Source organism: Colius striatus, chromosome 8, assembly GCF_028858725.1.
Source record: "Colius striatus isolate bColStr4 chromosome 8, bColStr4.1.hap1, whole genome shotgun sequence".
NCBI lineage: Eukaryota > Metazoa > Chordata > Aves > Coliiformes > Coliidae > Colius > Colius striatus.
The window spans coordinates 722,697-740,924 of NC_084766.1; the positions used below are offsets into that span (position 1 = coordinate 722,697).

The 18,228-nt window shown below is 50.4% G+C and overlaps 1 protein-coding gene across 6 annotated transcripts in view; it reads left to right on the forward strand.

Moving 5' to 3' along the window:
- PAX2 (paired box 2) overlaps positions 1 to 18,228 on the forward strand; it is a 79,730-nt gene that overhangs the window by 36,869 nt on the left and 24,633 nt on the right. For 2 of the 6 annotated variants that reach the window (XM_062001849.1, XM_062001850.1), the window contains exons 6-9: positions 3,068 to 3,081; positions 6,191 to 6,207; positions 6,898 to 6,912; positions 7,678 to 7,700. The exons of the other annotated variants lie outside the window; for them this stretch is intronic. In XM_062001849.1, coding sequence (XP_061857833.1) covers positions 3,068 to 3,081; positions 6,191 to 6,207; positions 6,898 to 6,912; positions 7,678 to 7,700 — 69 coding nt within the window. The remainder of the gene's footprint in view (positions 1 to 3,067; positions 3,082 to 6,190; positions 6,208 to 6,897; positions 6,913 to 7,677; positions 7,701 to 18,228) is intronic. 6 annotated transcript variants of the gene reach the window in all.

Genomic DNA, 18,228 nt, shown 5'->3' on the forward strand with positions numbered 1-18,228 from the left:
CCCCTGCCAGGTGCTGAACACCCCTAGCTGAGAGCTGAGTTACCTGGGCTCACACTAGCCTTCAGAAATGCTGAAAGACATCATCACTTTGCAGGCTTGAGGCTAGAAGGGTACACGGGGAGGCCACTGCTCAGCCAGTGACCTGCATTCGCTCCCTGACCATCTCCCCAGCAGCTGTGAGGTCTCTGTTCTTAGCTGAGATGGGAGTTAGGAAAGCCTGGCAAGAAATCCAGTGAAGGTGTTTCTTTCACGCTCATGCTGGATGCACACACCCTCCCAGTATTTCCACGAGCTTCTGAGCACTGCTGCTTTCCAGTTTCTTAACTGCAGGGTTTATTCTCTCTTTGAAAAGTCCATATGAGCTCCTAAAGCACATCTACTTTCCCAGCATCTTGAGGGTGGCTCTTCCCTACAGGAGACAGAAGCAGCAGCACTGCTTTCTCTTTCTTTCCGCTCCATTGGACCAGCTCTGCTGCAAGGATTCCTCTGTGAGGAATGCAGCTCAGCAGAAAGGGGGAAGTACCATTTTAGAATCCCTGGTTCTAAAAAACCCTTGTTAGCAACCTCTGTGATGGCTGGGGGGAACAGGGTGGGAGAAAGACAGAGGAGCCTCTATCTGAGCACACCCCCTCCCCCAGGTCCTCCTTGCTGCAGCTGGTGCCTACATTAGACAGTAGCACAGATGATTAAGAAGAAGAGAGATAATTATGTGTCAAGATGATGTAGCAGAACTCCTGAGTTGGACAGAAGGAGCCAGACGGATGCATGAGGTGGGCTCAGCGAAGCCAGGTGTGTCCCTCACCGGGAGTCAGAGGGAAAATCCCAACCTACCAAATGTGCCGGGTGTCCAGGGTGGCCTGGGAAGACCATGGCACTGGGAGACAGCAGGGAGGGAGCTCTGAATGTCCACTAGTCACAACAAGGAGCTCTCAGATCACGAGGCTTTCCTCAAAACTCAGTGTGTTTTCCTCAGGTGAGCGCCTACGCAGGACAGTCCGGATTTGCCCCATTAAGACCATGTATCCCTTTGGTTTCAGTTTTAGACCAGTGATTGTAAACCCTCTGACTTCACTGACAGATGGACAACTCATAGAGTTGGTCTCCTACGACTGTTTAAATGAGGGGTAAAAACGCTCCCCACTTGTGGACCCCTGTTCTCACAGTGTGGCCACCATCAGCTCTCAACACAGCACCTCTGTATCTCATTCTGGAGTGAAGCAGCTCAATCTGGCTTTTGTGGCTATTCTTTCCAAACACCTGGAAAGTTCCCCCCTTGAGATGCAGCCACACAGTCACCTCCAGCCGCAGAACCTGACCTTTCCTTTGGAGCAGTCCATGGGCACTGCTGCCAGTGCTACTGCCATTTCCCTCTGGCTTTCCCCACCACTTACATCCACCATCTTCCAGAGGCAGAGGTGGCCCTGCAGCATGTAATGACCTTCCCAAGACCACTGAGGCTCTTGCAGTATCAAACTGCAGCAGAAAGCAGGAATTCCTGACTCTTCACCATCCTAATGTTACACAATATTGTGACAGCACGACAAGCTCACCAGGGTCAGCCTCAGGAGCAGCAGTAAGAAATCCAGAAGGACAAAGGGCAAAGATAACATGCAAGTATTTCTGTTGTTCCGTAACTCCCTGATTGACAGCTAAAAGGACGAGAATCGGGGTCACTCAGAGGCATCAACGTTATCACCCATACTGCAGTCTCGAGCACTTGAGAAAAAGGGAGAGTTGGGGAGAAATGGAAGGATGGATAGAAGGATGGATGGATGGATGGATGGATAGACAGACAACTGGATAATGTGAAAACAGTATTTCAGACTCTCCCCTGCACACCAGCACATCTCCACCAAGGTGGAACTTCTGGAGTCTTTACAAAGCCAGTCTAGTCAGAGACTGCTCTTTCTCTCCATAGCAGGCCACAAGTAGACTCCCTCTATAGTTCTCATTTGGGATTCATCTTCCAGTGAGGCTGGTGGTGTAACATTCTCAGCATTATTAATCTTGGTCCCTGACAATATCTGTAGTATTTGACAGCATCACTGGCAATAACATCTGCAGTGCCGACAATGGCAGAGATAATATCCCCCAGTATAATCGGCATTAGCAGGGATCATATCTGCAGCCTGTTATTGGCGGAAGCAGATGTAGTGTGTCCAGTATTATTAGTATCAGTAGTAATAAAACCCACAGGCTTGTTAGTGTGATCAGCGCCGATATCAGTGGTAGGTTTGTGGAGAGGAGGGGACGGAGCGATTGCCTCAGTAAACGGCAATAATACTCGGGCTGTTTGCAGTAAAGGAATCCCCAGCGGGGATGGGAGCGGAGCTGGGAAGGCAGAAGCTCCTCCTTTCACTTCATCCAACCTGTCGTTTTGATGACTAGAGTGATTTACGTGGAAGTCAGCGATGCAGGATGTGCCAGTGCAGAGGGACAGGAAGGGCCACCGCTGTTGTGGCAGGTCTGGCGGTGTTCTCCAGAGTGCCAGCTGTATGGGCACGGGTCACCCCAACCTTCCAGACAGGGCTGAGCTGTGCAGAGTGCTGCCCGCCAGCAGCAGGAGTGTTGGCACCCTTAGTGCTGCAGCTGCAGGGCGAGCAGCATCACCCCACGACTCTGTGGTGTTGCAAGCATAACCTTCTGACCATTATCACCACGACACCCTCTACTGAGAAGCGTTGCTTTTGTTAAAGGCGGTTTTCTGTTCACTGCAAATGGGAGAACTGACTGCAGGGCAGGGCTCTGACAGCCTTCGGCTTGGGGATTTTCCTGCCTGGGCATGATCTCATTTTCCTACCGAGGAAGCAGAAAGGCATCCTTCAGGTGGCGTGTGGGGCAGGGAGATCTGCAACAGTCCCAGTCCTGAAAGTTGTTTTTCTGGATACTTCCCTGGGAAGGAATTCTTAAACTCAATTGCTGAAGTGGGAAGTGGTGCAGAGAGGAGGCGTGTAATGTGTTTAAGGTCTGAGGTTTCCAGCAGACGCACGGCAGCTGAGTGTGCCACTGCAGATATGATCCCTTCCGTGTTCAGACGGGCAACGGCAGCGTAATTTGGGAGACGTAGTTGAGACATTTCAAGTGACTTTGTGTCACTGTCAGTGGCATCCATACGTGTTTGCAGGCAGCGTGGCTGTGGTCGTGGCGCTGTTGGGACTGTATCGCTGTAGCTTGTGGGTTTGTGATGCTAACGATGCGACGGATTGTATCGCTGCTCGCTGTGCTGCCCGTTACACTCAAGGCTGTTAAGCTCTTCACAGAGGGGGCTGTGAACTGTTTCTGGTGGAATGGCTGCGTCACTGCATGCAGTACGGTTGTCTCAGCGTGGTGGTGGTTGGTACACTGGTGCAGGCTGTAGCGTACGGCCATTGCAATTCACAGGGCTGTTACGGCAACAGACTGTCACCTGGCCGTGAGAGGGAAGCCAGTCCAGCTACGTCACCGCAGTGCTGCGCCGGGAACTACGTGTTTGCACTGAGTATGACCATATTCTTCCACAGCATGCTGGGGTTGTCTCAGGACACACAGTGTGCCTGTGCTGTCATCTGCAGCACAGTGATGCTTTGCTAGTGCTGTAGTCCTACTAGTGCAGACAGGTCTGGCCCTTAACGGTGCTGTAGGGAAGTAGGATTTGTTCTCCTATGCTGCCTGCACGTGCTTGCAAAGGATCTGAGGGAGTCATTCTGCTTGGCCATGTCATGGCACCTGAGGTGTGTTCCTCTCTGGGCATATTCTGTGTATATCTGTGCTCCCTAAACTGCTGGGTTGTTAAGAAAACAAGAGTGTGTTTGGAGCCCCTGTCCGTGGTCTGGCTGCGTTGTTTCACGCCGTGACTTCTTGTCCCCACAGCAGACGTGTTTGCGTTATTCTATATGATTGCTTTGCTGCAGGTCACCAGCAGTCTTAATGACGCTGGAGACACGTGCAGCTACGTTGCCTCAGGTGCTAACCCCGCGTCCCAACCGCCACATGTGGATGTGGAGTGTGCACTCAGCAGTTTGTTGCTGTGCACATGGAATGAGCAGTTTCTGGAGTGTTTCACACCCTCACAGTGTCTCACTCCTACTTTCCCTGGGACTGTGGTGTTTCCTGCAGCGTGGCTGTCAGCTTGCAGTGATGGTGCTTCACTGCAAACAGCAGCGGTCACAGGGGATGTCCAGGCTCACTGCCTATACACACAGGAGCAGGTAACACTCCCTTCCGTTCTAGATGAAAATGTAAATTGAAGAGGCGGTTTATTCTCAGCAGCCATCCACTTCTCCCTCCTGAGGGCTCTGGCTGGTGTGACTCCTAGGAGGGCATAAGGTGTCTGCTACTCATCCTGCACCTCTCTAAATAAAACTGCAGGAGGATGGGCAGGAAAGGGAGAGTATGTGTGGAAAAAAGAGCGGAGGGGGAAGCTGGATAAAGGAGAGGATAGTGAATAAGCAGCACAGCACTGTTGGAAATGCAGGCTGCTGCACTACAAATCTGCTGGTCAGTCTATCAGAAATTGTGTGTGTGTGTGTGTTATCTGCACACACCTTGAGAGTCTGGGGGCTATGCATTGCTCAGGAGGACTTCAGGTAAGGGAGAGTTAACAGCTTACATCACAGAAAGCAGTTTGGACAGACGGCTCTGCTTCTAAAGCTTACAGTGCTGCTTAGTTTGGCAGGGTTTGGTACTGTCTGAAGACAAGCTGGTCTGGCTTCAGCTCTATTTGTGTGCGTCTCTGCTCGTGTACTCGCGACTCTAGGACACGCCTGTGTGTCTTTTGTATTTCTGTCTTAGGATCACTGGTTCCTACTTATCTGTGCTTATGTACTGGGGTGAGTGGCAGGTTGGACACATACCTTCGTGCATGCCTACGGAGAGCTGGAAAATGTGTACGTTAAGCAGTGTATAATGCTGCCTAGTAGGAGAATGCATACTGTGGATCATGCGGATGTCTGGGCACGCATGGCTCAGTACTAGGGCTATGTATTTCTGTGAATGCCAGGTTATTTGTATTGACATCTTGAGCATCTACATGAATGTTGTATATCTGTATGTATATTCTGTGTGCATGTGTTGTTACATACTTGGAGTATCACTGTATCTTTGTGGTTGCTGGATATGAATACGTAGCCTGTCAGTGCTGTGCACTTCTGTATACAGTTTGTACAGATGTGTATTTGCATTGGGGTTATATATTTGTGTGTACATTGTGTGTGTATACAAATATATGTATATGGAGGCTGTTCTTGCCTGTGTGAAAGCTGTTTGTTTATGTAAATAGCTTGTATTTGTTTACATGACTTAATTTTGTGCATGTGACTGAGGAAATCACTTTGAGCTCCAGGTGTTTGTTTAGTTAGTGTATGTACATTTTTGTAAGTTCTTTGTTTATTCAGAAATTACATTTAATTGCTGTGCACCTGCATTAGCACCTCCTTGTGTCCCAGTCCCCATTCTTCAAATGCTACTGGCTACATTCAGTGAGTCACGCATGGAGCTTTTCTTGAGGTTCATTTGTGTGAGTGCTGTGAACGCGTGCCTGGCTGGCTGGCTGTTTATGGGCACTTATTTTGTGGTTACATCTTCTCCTTCCACTTCTGACGCACTCCTCGGAGGGACTGTTGCAGCTCAGGTGTCAGCAGGAGCCAGGCTAAAACTCCTGCTTGTGCCTCTGCCTGCTCGGCGTGTGACCCCTGCAGAGGCTGCTCGCTGGCTTGGCTGGTGCCCAGCTCTCTCTGGGTCTTCCTGCTCACTCTAGATGAGTTACACATCGAGTGTGCCCGTGTTCAGGGAGGTGCCTGTTAGAGTTTTTCATGGATCTAAAGAGTATGGGAGTCAGAGGCAGCATGGTGCCTGAGGACCCCAGGCTAATGCGGAGTGGATTACAGAAGGGATCAGGAACAGCTGGCCATGTGCAGGCCTGTTGGTGACTGGTGTGACAGTGGATCAGGGTGCCATGACAGCAAGAGAGAGACTGTTTCGGGGCCAAGTGACATGGCAAGGAGACAAAGGAGCAATACTGCTACAGAATCAAGAGGATGTGTCACTGAGGCACAACTGGGATCACGGGGACATGCCGATGACCCAGGCTGATGTGTCAGAACAGGGAGGGCTGGGAACCTCCATCCAGAGTCAGCTGAATAAGGCAAAGGAGAACGTGCGGAGCAGGGGGAAGAGGAGATGGGAGGCAAATCGTTCTGACCCACGGCTGCAGGAGCCGGCTCACCAGCAGTGTGGGACGCACGGCATCTCCACGAGGAGATGGTGTGACGGGCTGGGGCAGCCTGTTAGCAGTGACAACACCGTGATGACATCAGGTGATGGACATGCCCTGTGACCGTAGGGACTGCGTGGGCAGGGGCACTATTCCCAGTTGCCGGAAAAACAAAGAACCTAACGGGCAGTAAAACAAAAACAAAGGAGACTTGGAAGCACCTGACAGCCCTAATTCATCACAGCCCAAGATTTTTTTTCCCCCCTCATGTTCCCATTATATTTGTTTGTAAAAGTGGAAATCAATTTTGAAGGTAATTTTCTGGAAAGAATGGAAGGGAGGTGGGAGGGCCGGATCAGGCAGAGATGGCAAGAGGAAAAAAAATTTAGGCCAGACACAGCCCAGGGGTAGCTCTTGGCAAGGTGAAAGAAAATTGCATATTCAATCTCCATCCATGAATCTCCCTTGCTGCTGCCCGCCTCCTGCTCGAAAACAATGAAGGCTTTCTCCCCTACGCTGCACAACGCCCGAGTATCAGCGCTCACTTTAACTTCAGGGTCATTAATTCACCTGATTATTGCAGGAGAGGGTTGCAGAGGCATCCGTTCTGAAGAGCCCTCCCTTAGCTCATCCTTGATTAGTTTGGGGTGGGGGGAGTTGAGATAATAAGTTGTCTTGGACTGGGTTTAAAATGGGAGGGGTTGAAGAGGGGGTGGAAGGAGGTAGAGGTGGAAAGGGAAAGATGTGGCCCGGCTTGTTGTGGAAGGGAGGGTCGGAGAGCAGTCATTCTTGCTTCCCTCTGCCGTGGTGTTATTGCAAATTAAAAGTAGCATGTTCCACTCCGTAGCTATCTTTCGGGGAGGGGCACAAGTATATGTCAGCATGGGGATGGGGGGGGATCTTATCATTGCTTCTTCAGCAGCCCAGCGCAGTGTCACCCTGTGAGGTGACATTTGAATTTACAATTCCGCTGAGAAAAGCCATTAATTCACAAATTAACATTTCTCCCTCTCTCTCTCTAGCTCTCTCTCTTCCCCCCTCTCTCTCTCTATCTCACATGGATGTGCAAGCAATTGAAAAGACAAAGGAAATAGCCTTAAGGAAGAGACTTTACTGCTACTCTGTCTGTGCAGAGATTGCTACTACTGCTTCTAGATAGATAAACCAATTACCTGAGCTGCTCTGTTCATGGCAGCCTGCTATTACCTCCTTTTGTAGAGCTGACTCCATTGCTGGATTACACTGTGTGTATCTCATTAATGTAAACCAGCACGATACTGGGCACTGTCCCTGACCCTTCTTGCAGTGGAAGAGAGAACTGGGAGAGAGTCAAGAGCAAAGGTGATGGTAGGCGCAACATACCTCCTAATGCTCAGGGACCAGGCCACACACAGAACCTGCTCTGAATACCTGCACTGAGCTTAGAAGGGACCAGAGCTTCCCTTTTACATGTCTCAGTGAGCACTGCATGGCCTCGTGGATGGTAGGCACCAGCTATGGGTAGTACCTGGTAGCCGCGCTGGCAGCATTACCCAGAGGTTCCTCTCTGTGTACAAATGTACATGGTAGGCAGATGCAGAGGTGTGAGGACAGAAGCTACATATCCATAGCTATAGGCTGACTGTACCCAGGAGCTGGCTGACTCACAGAGCTACACAGAAAACCTCAGAAAAAGAGGCAAAACTAAGTACTCTAGCATATGGGCTGAGAGGGCCAGGCTTGTCCACGGTGCACCCTCACCAAAAGCCAGTCAGTGATGCCTATGGAGGCATTCTCGTCAAAGACAAACACTGGGCACTACTTCCACACAGTCCACAGTCCTCTTACAATTCCCTTTAGTTCTCTCTTCTGCCATATTCTTTCTCACGTGTTCTGACTGCTGCTGTGGATGCTTGAACAGCGCCTGTGTCTGGTACACTCATGGGCACTCAGGAGCACACCGCTGCCACCCCAGGCATACCCCTGTGACAGCAGCAGCCTGCCTGTGCACACACATCCCTGTGACAGCAGCAGCCTGCCTGTGCACACATACCCCTGTGACAGCAGTAGCCTGCCTGTGCACACACATCCCTGTGACAGCAGCAGCCTGCCTGTGCACACACACCCCTGTGACAGCAGTAGCCTGCCTGTGCACACACATCCCTGTGACAGCAGCAGCCTGCCTGTGCACACATACCCCTGTGACAGCAGTAGCCTGCCTGTGCACACTCATACCCCTGTGACAGCAGTAGCCTGCCTGTGCACACTCATACCCCTGTGACAGTAGCAGCCTGCCTGTGCACACACACCCCTGTGACAGCAGCAGCCTGCCTGTGCACACTCATCCCTGTGACAGCAGCAGCCTGCCTGTGCACACTCATTCCTGTGACAGCAGCAGCCTGCCTGTGCACACACACCCCTGTGACAGCAGCAGCCTGCCTGTGCACACTCATCCCTGTGACAGCAGCAGCCTGCCTGTGCACACACACCCCTGTGACAGCAGCAGCCTGCCTGTGCACACTCATGTGTTTGGGGGTAAAATGTCCTAGCAGGACGGTTTACATAACAACTCACACATTGCTATTTGCCCACTAAGCATTCTATTTCTATAGAATTGGACAGAAATCCTCACCATCAGATTTTTCACCCCATAAGGGTTTGATAGGCCCTGTTCAAGCCATTCTCCTAACTTCCACGAAAGGCAGAAGCTTGCAGAGGGCACTTCTCTGGGTGAAAGAAAAACGCATCAGAGCTGCTGCTTCTGGAATGCTGGTCTCCATGCGCTCAGCACATGGAGCATGTGCCTTTCTTCAGCATTGTCCTGGCTCCTTAAATCTTCCTAAAACTGATGCTCTTCCCGAGAGCATCTGCCTGTGTGGCACTCCCCGTGCCCCACACCACGGGGCCCGGAGCAGCATCCTGCGGCCGGCGCTGGAGACGATCGCGACCGGCGCAGGAATCGTCAGGCAGTGCCAGTAATTCAAACCATCCTGACCGTTCAGTGAACCCGAACCTGCTGACCTTGACAGCACCAGACAGCAGCGGCCTCAGGAATCCCAGCACCCAGAGAGGCGTCGGCTCAGGCTTCCTCCCTTCCTCTCTTTCCAGTCACATCCCAGCAGCCAAGGGGGCCCGACAGTCCATCCCCAGTACACCAATTAGCTCTTGATTTGGCTCCTCCTCACTCCCAAGCCTACATCAGTGCAATGTGAAGCATTGCTGTTCACAGATGCAAATCATTCCTATAGAGGGGTGTCCTCTCATGCTAAAGGAGAACACTAAGCACCTTGTTCTCAGTCAGGGCCAGAGAGAAACACGGCTGCCTTCTCCTCCCAAAATGCAGGCTGCTGCTGTTTGCAAAGAAAGCAGGAGCTCTTTGCTTCCCTGAGTGATAGCATCAGATTCTCCAGCCTTGTTTCACTAGATCCCAGGGGGAAGCGACAAGATCTCACCAGATGATAGCCCGTGAGAACCCTGGCAGGGCAGACAAGGAGACTCAAGTGGAGGGGAGAGAGAGGGGAAAAAAAGAAGTATGCTTATAATTTTGCCACAAGAACTTGCATTAAAGGAAAATGCAGTTTCTGAACACTTTAAGAGACCTTTTTGGGAAGGGCTGGATTTTTGCAGTTACCTCTATGGCTGCCAAGCAAGACCTGAAACAAGCAGCATTTTGTGTTGGCCTGCAGAGGCTAGGCTAAGCTCTACTACCTTGCAATTGGAGAACAACTCTCTTAAGAGGAGGTGGCCTGAAAGAAGCAGTTAGAGCAACCTATCTACTGAGACATAGCAAACACATCCTCTGTCTTCTGTCTCCACCCATAACTGAAGGCGATTTCTCCACTCATCCAATGCATGGAACCAGATAAAATCAATGCATCCAATCAGATAAAACAAAGGACGCCTTGAATGGGTGTCAAATGCAAATCACGACTATTTTAAAGCCCTTTAAGTGTCAGAATTTTGTCCAGGGGCCTAAAAATAATGCCCAGGTTCACATTTCTCCTTTGCTTTCCCTTCATCCATCCAAGCATCCTACTGCTTACATCTCATCCATTTCAAGGCACAAAGTCTTCTCCCCACAGAGGCCAACAGTGACAGGAAAACAGACAGGAGCACAGTGCCAGCACAGGAGCTTGGGCATCACTGTTTCCATTTGCATATGGAGTAGGTCAGGATTTCTTTCTCTTGCTGGCTCTGCCTTTGGGGGGAGCTTAGAGGTGTTACTCTGCTTTTAAGCTAGAGGATCTGCATTGGAGCAGGTTTGTAGACGTCTGATTAAACCTTCATGAAGCGGTTATTGTGTATGAAATATCTGTCAGATCTTGAGTGCCTTCTAGTCCTCTCTTAGGTACTTTATCAAAGGCTGTTATAAAGGACAGGTACAATTCCATGCTTGGTTTCCCAAAGGAGCTGTTGGGTTTTTGCTTTGGCTTTTGGCATCTAGTGTGGGAAGAGATAGGCTTTGAATAGAAGAGTTGACCTTGAAAGCAGATCAGAACTAACCTTGAGTTTGGGACAACCGTACCAAATCCCAGCAAATTAAGAAAGTATGCCACTAGCTAATCCTCAAAGACACTCACAGCTCTTCTCTGCACAGCTCTCTTGTTTGTGAAACTGATTGCCACCCATTACTTGGCTCCTCCTCATTTGGGGACTACATCTTACAACTTGGAACATACCTCTGACACAACTTAGAGAGCTCCTATCGGTACAGGTTCCTTCATATACCAGCAAGGGCCTTCACGTGAGCTCACGCAGAATGATTCCAAATTAGTCTGCTAATGATTTACAGTTACTATAGGAGTGAGCACTCAAAAAAAGCGTTTGCAGGGTGACAGTCCGAGCAGATTGCTCCCCGCTTGCCAGCCTGTAGCTCTCTCACTGGATGGCATTTTGCAGTTACCCATCCTGTACCATACATTGTTTATTAACCTTCCCATTCTTAAGATCTCATTTGCTCCTGAAACGTGGCCGACTCTCGGGTGGGCCACGGCAGATGTTGAACAACACAGAGCCCCAACAGTGAAATTTTGCTGTGCCATGTCCAAATGAAACCTCAGGAGAATTAAGATATGCTGTGGGTAATCACTCAGGCTGGGTTTTGCTCAGGACAGCCAGGTTAATGTCTGCACTCTTGCAAAAAATGCCATGGGAATTTTAATGACTCTGACTGATTGGAGCCTTTGTTTTATGGCACGTCAAAAATGGCAGCTCTAAAAACACCCTGTGTGAGTACTGGTTCAGTGCTGACTCAGAAGAGGTTCCAGGAACACCATTCACTAGCACCTGGCTCGGGGGCAGGCACAGCCTCCTTCAGCTTGTGAGGTTAAGGTAAAAGTATGTATGAGGGGAAAATACAGTGGAATGAAAGGAAGGGGAAGTGGAGAGCAAGGGAACTGGAAGGAGAGGAATCACTAATGGGCATGTTGGTGTGAGACCGAGCCATTGGAACCCAGCAGGCTAAAAAGGAGTCAGTATTTTCTAGCCTGTGCAGTGAAGGTGTCCGTGGCCTGATCCAGATCTGCTGAGCCCTAGCACTGGTGGCCCCTCAGGTGCCAGCGGGCTCCACTGCAACCTAGGGCACCTCCCAGAAATCAGGAGATGGGGCTGGATGGGGACAGCCCAGTTCTCTGCTCCCTCCCTCGTCTCTAGCAGTCCTGACAGCAGTGTTGATTTGCATGTCAGGCAAAGCACTGCTTGAATAAAAAAACCCCTCTGAGTGTGGCAGTGTCAGCGCTCGCTGTTGTTCGACAGTGTAAAATTAAATTAATAAAGCCCCCAACACAGGAAAACATAACAGGAAATTAATGGCCTTTACTGTCGCTCTGATGCAGTCATTTGCAACCCTGCTTTCCGCACCAAAGGCTTCATAAATGCAAGCAGTTTCTCTAAACAAGCATAGTTAGGGCTGCATGCGAGGTAATTTTTTGCGTTGCTTCTGTCCTTTGGAGGTAACAGAAGCCACCCTTTCTTATGTGCTCACCAAGGGGGATCCTGCCAACAAGCAGCTCCTCAACAAGTGAGCTCAGGAAGATAAGAGCAGGGCGGTAACTCACACTGGTGATGCCGAGAACGTCGCCTGCCCCGGCAGAGGGAATAGCACAGCTCCTGGCGCCCGCTTTCCTGTGGCAGCAGCTCTCCCCGAGAGCTCTGCACTGAAAGCAATGTTGTGGATGCCACAGCAGCATAAATCAGAATAACCCTTCTGATCACTTTCAGAATATGTAAATCACTATAACCACTGAATGCAAGAGACTGACAGATTTACACAAAGTAGAGGATCTGGCCCACCGTGTGCCAGAGCTGCTTGCTGCTCCACCAAGCCAACAGAGCAAGCCAGCCGGGTCCTGGAGGCAGCTGCCTTCCTGCCTGGCTAACAGTCAAGCCCAATAATGCTAGTAGGATAAAGTGGACCCACACTCCATCCCTTGTTACCACAGCATAAATCCCCAGTGCCCCTTCTGAGGTAAGAGGACTGTGAGTTTGCAACAACCTGAGAGAGAGCAGAATATGTGCCCTCACGTCCAGCACAGCTGAAGGTGGCTGTGGCTGCCCACCTAACACGCCTCCCCTGCACGCCCACACGTGCTGTGTACGTGGTGTACATACACATCTGTGAGGCAGGTGCTTGCAGCCTAACGCCTGGAAAGGCCTTTGCTGCTGTATTCAGGCAGGCAGGGCTGCTAATGTACCAACCCAAATCTGGACAGACTCGGTTTCCTAGGTCACCTGGGCCAAATTTGCAATCAAACACTTAGATGCTGAAGTAAACACATATGATTTTCATATGCATACACACACTCACTTCTTTAAGCGCACATTTGCATGCTCCCATGATAATCCAAGACAGATCTGAGTACACACTTCATTACACATTTGCACACACAATTCATTTCATTTACATTCTCGTTGAGCACTGCTGTTTTGCTCATGTAAGCCCTGCATTAAGGCTGCCCTGCCCAGCCCTGCTCCATCTGAGGTACTGTCACACACAGCTCCTGTGTTGCAGCCCCGCAGCCCCGGCTGTCAGGCACCAGCACCCATCTCACTCTTCCTCGGGCAGGCACACTTTCTTCCCTGCATGAGCAGCTTTCCTTGCTCACCAATTCCTCATTTGAGCCATGCCCTCACTTCAAAACCTAAAATTCCTTCATTTCTGAGCAGTTCTGTGCTGAGCCTGGGTATGTAAGTGACAAATACACGCAGTTTGTGTGTCGCAGACACAAATTACAGAGACGTACAAGCCAACTTGGTGCCATCAATTTGCGTGCTCAGATCCAATTCCCTTGGGGCAAAACGGACACAGGAACCTGAGTAACTGCAGAGTTCACAAAGGCTGATACGCTTCCCTGAGGTGATATTCCTCCAGCACTTGTCTCCCACTCTCCCTAGTTCTGCAGGATACAGTACATAACCTGAACTTGTATCTTCTATCGCTACCACAGCGTAGATGCCTGATAACATTCCTTCTCTATGTACTGCTGAACCTCACCAGCCTCTTCCATGTTCTGTCATCTCTATCCTGCACTCACTTGAGATCCTTTCTATCTGAGTTTGGGGTTCATCTTTCTCCTCACCAGTTCAGTTACCACAATCAAAGACCTGACAATTCCTGCAGCACTACTGTGTACTGAAGTACAGAGCTGACCTGTCTAGGGCAAGTGCCTTCTTTCACGCTGCCCAAAAGGCTGCAAGAAGCCTCCTGGAAGGAAATGCAAACCGAATTTTACGGCTTTCCTTTTCCAAACCCCACCGAGCAGGGCAAGAAAGTTGCACAGGTGAAGAGATCAGCAGGTTAGGGCTGCTGGTTCTTGCCCTTGTCCCTGCTGCGGGGAGTACAGTATCAGTTTAACAGTCACTGAGGATGCAAACAGACTCTAGAAAGCCAGACTGGCTCAGCGTGGGCAGACCAGGACCCCAGCACCAGGCAAAGTCGCTGTCCTTGCTCTCTCCCATGGCTGGGGATGGGCTCAGACAGGGCTGCAGTTGTGCTGCTTCCAGCAGGAGCCCGACGCTGGGGTCTGCAGCCTGGCCCTGCCGAGGGCAGCCTGAGGGTCTGTGTGGGGCTGGCTGCTGTGAATGACAAGCACTGGCTATCGATCGCGTTCTGAACTCGGCCCAGCCGATAGAAGGTAATTAATGACTCCATTTGCCTCAGTACTGAGGAGAACAATTGAGTTTGAAACTGCAACAACTGGCAGTGCAGGGAAGGGCCCCCCGGGACAGCCGGCTGACAGGTCCGGGCTGCGCGGGGACACGGCAACTCATCAGAGGGGGAAAAAAGGGAAGGGAAATCGGATAGAGGCAAAGAGCAATCTTAACACAAAGGGTGACTTGGGAAAGGGCAGCACGTGAGTGCCCAGAGAGTGGGACAGGGCTGCTGTGGGATGATGACAAAGGCAGGCTGCAGGAGAGGACAGAGCACGTCGCTGGCGCAGAGGGATGGCATTTCAGCAGCCGGCTCAGCACCGCTGCGTTAGACAGATGCATTTCCCTCAGAGGCTTTGACAGTTAGATGTGTTCTGCTGTGTCACCTGGCTGGCAGTTCTCATGCCAGTCACATTCGCTTTTATTATGACTGTGATTTTTATCAGCAGTGCTGCAAGGCCCCAGCTGAGATCAGGGCCCCACGAGGCAGCGGGCAGACACATCGTGGGGGTGGTAATAGCCCTTGCCCCAAAAGAGAACACTGTCTCCATGTTTGTATGCCAGCTGCACAGCTTCTCAGGAGCCTCCTACGTGGTTCTGTGCCACAAGGGTCCTTCTGTGTCAGCAATACTTGTTGAGATGGCCACGTCCCACCCTGAGCAAAGGTGCTCTCTGTCACCTGTAGCAGTAACTGTATTCTGCTGCTTTGTGCTACTTGCACGTGATGGTGTCCTTGTGGCTTCCAGGCCTGGGAACATCTCTTTGTTTTGGTGCAATTTAATGGGCATATTCCCTGTGTCAGATGTAGTTAACGCTGTTCCTGTGTCCTCTGGCACAGCATTTCCTTGTTATCTGTCAGGATACTTCTGTGACACCGGTGGAGCATTTCTGTGACTTGTGTCGAAGGCTTGTGCTGAACATTGGCTGTGTGTGCTCCCCCAGCAGCCCCTCGGGAGGAGAGATGTTTCATGTCACATGTGCAAGGCCAGTCCTGATCATGCTGACAGCAACTATGTGCTCTTGTGAGGGACACAGTGATGGAGGCCATGGTTCACCTCTCAAGCTGTTTGTTAAGATCCTTCTGATTTAAGAGAGAGGTGTCCCTGTGTCACAGTACCACAGTTTCCCTTGTCAGTAAAAAGGGAACTGTGCAAAGTGATGGTGCTTCAGAATGGTACACCTAGCACAGTCACATAGGTGGCATCCCCAGACTTATGCTGCAGCTGAAGCCTTGTTTCAGCATCCCTTCCAAAGGTGGCTTTCTTAGCAAATCCCCACTCCTTAAGCTTTTACTCCTAGCACCGTTCTTCATCAGTTCAAGTGACTGTTGCCTGCCACAGTGCCAATCCTCATGAGATCTGCTAGTCCTTCTCAACCCAGATCTTCCCCATGAGCCCTCACTTTAACCCATAGTCCTTTGATGGACCCCATCTCTTCCCCAAAGTCCTTTCTGCTGCTTACTGAGACTCTTGTTCATATGCACGCAGCTGCCAGCTCCCACACTATGTGTATTACACTACTTGAGGCTTCTACTGATAGACCAGCTTGCAGAGTCGCATGCTTAGGGGAGAAATGTAACTTTGATCTAAAACCAGATACAAGGGTCTGTTCTTTGCAATTTCAGGGAAAAAATGAAAACACATTCCGTATAGGTTTTGACACCAGAAAACAAACACAGGGGATTTAAAATCCTTTGGTTTTGAGGAAAATATAATGATCCGTGACTGTGGATGTCTCCATGTTAGCGATGCAAGGCACCGAAATCTGTCTTTCCAGATCATCTCTGGGAAACTTTCTCTGCTTCACAAGTAAAACCCTTATGCACAGCTCATATTATTGCTCTGGGAAGTCTGGAATTTCTGTGCCCTACTGTTATTAAGTCCAATACTACCACAAGCTGTTTAGACAAGGTCCACCTTGAGGTAGCCTACAGGTCTCTGTGGAAAGCTTCTTTTCATGTCTAAGACTTTAAAGCCTAAGCCATGGCAGAGTGCCCACCTCCCCCCCTCCAGAACCCCCACCTAAAGCATTGCATTTCTCCCTTACAGCTTTTCCACCTCCGCTTATCTATTTGCTTGCTTTGATCATTCTGATTTCTTATCTAACCCCATTCCTTCCCTTTCTCCTCCCTTCATCTCTTTCTGTCATTTCCCAGGTCCTTTCTTATCAGCCAGTCCTGCGTTTCCCAAACACACATGGTTAGGAGCGTGCACACACACACACACAGAGATACACAGACACAGACACACACACACACATGCTGACACACGTACACACGCTGACACACACACAGACACACACGCTGACACACGTACACACGCTGACACACACACAGACACAGACACACACTCTGACACACACACAGACACACATGCTGACACAAACAAACAAACAAATAAATAAATAAAAAGGTCAGTGAGCAGAGCAGCAATAACCCCTAAAACAGTACTATCAGAGGGACATGATTGATCAATTGAATTCCATAGCGGCTGAAAAATGTGGGATTAAGTAGTGTATTATACGCACAATGAGTTGAGGCATGATGTTCATTTCAAGTTCATTTCGCCAGCCCTCTGCCACCAGATCAGGCAATCAATAGGGGCAGCAGATATCATATATCACCTCTCTCCGTGCTGGGGAGAGAGCACCATAATCTCTCGCAAATTTAGAGTGACAGATTTGTCAAGATCTGAAGGGCCCCTGAATAAATGAAGGAAAAGAGACTGCTACAGCGACTTGGGAAAGCTGTGGTCTCAGCTTCTTCACACAAAGGCACAGCCTGTGCACACGCGGGAGCCGGGCGTGCAGAGGGCTCTGCGGGCAGCCGGGAGCCGCATGCTCCTGCCTGTGTGCACTCATCACAGCAACCACCCGGGGCACCTCACCAAGAGTAAAACCCAGTGTGATGACAACCAGTGAACGCCCAGCCACACACACCAAACACCACGCAGAGTAAGGGCTGCCATTGTGGAAAACCCAGTGCAGCGAAAGCCAGCGCTGCAGCCAAATGGCTGCTCAGGCCTGGACGGCAACACAGAAGCAAAACACCACCAGAGTAATGATCTGCTGCAAAAACGCCCACGTGTACTGGCATCCTGGTGTGCACAGTCATGCACACTGACTGACACGTGGAGAAACCCTCAAAGATAAACAGCTTCACAGGCTGCAGATGGGCTGAGACAAGGGCTGATATAGAAACACTCTTTTTTACCGAGCCCAGACCAGGAATTCTGCACCAGCTTTCTGGAGGGAGGACTGGAGAGATGTGCCTACTGGAACACGAGCCTCGAGCTGCTCTGGTCCTCCTGAAAGCCACCCCCTGCAATAACAGCCCAGTCCATCTAAAACACAACTGCACTGATGCACACAGCGTGTGCCCTACCAAGCCTGGTCTTTGCTTTGCTTCCTCTTAGGCAAATTCCCAGCTCTCACGAACTTGAGACTTTTCCCTCGTGCAAATGGGCCCGAGGAGAGGAGAAAATGCCAGGGATCAGTGCCAGTAAACAGCCCTGCTCTGGCTAGGGGTGGGAAAGAGAGAGAGAAGGGGCTGCTCGAGTGAAGGCTGCTGGCTGGGACAAATCAATATGTAATATTTTCTATGGTCTTGCGAGTGGTACTGTACTACGTTACTGTATATAATGTACTATTGATTATATCATATCGTATAATCACCTATAAACGGATATATCTCATAGCCAGAAGGCAGCAGGATCACTCATAACTCTGGGACACCAGCTGGGCACTAACTGTGCCAGTAGAATACCTACCTTGGCACCACCCACGGACTAAAAGGATGATGTGTCAGAGCAGCACGGTTCTGCCCATGGCACAGCGGGTGCCACTTCCAGCTCCTGGGAGCATCATCTGCCTGTGAGCACCTTGCAGTGGAAGAGGGAAAAGGTCCATACAGA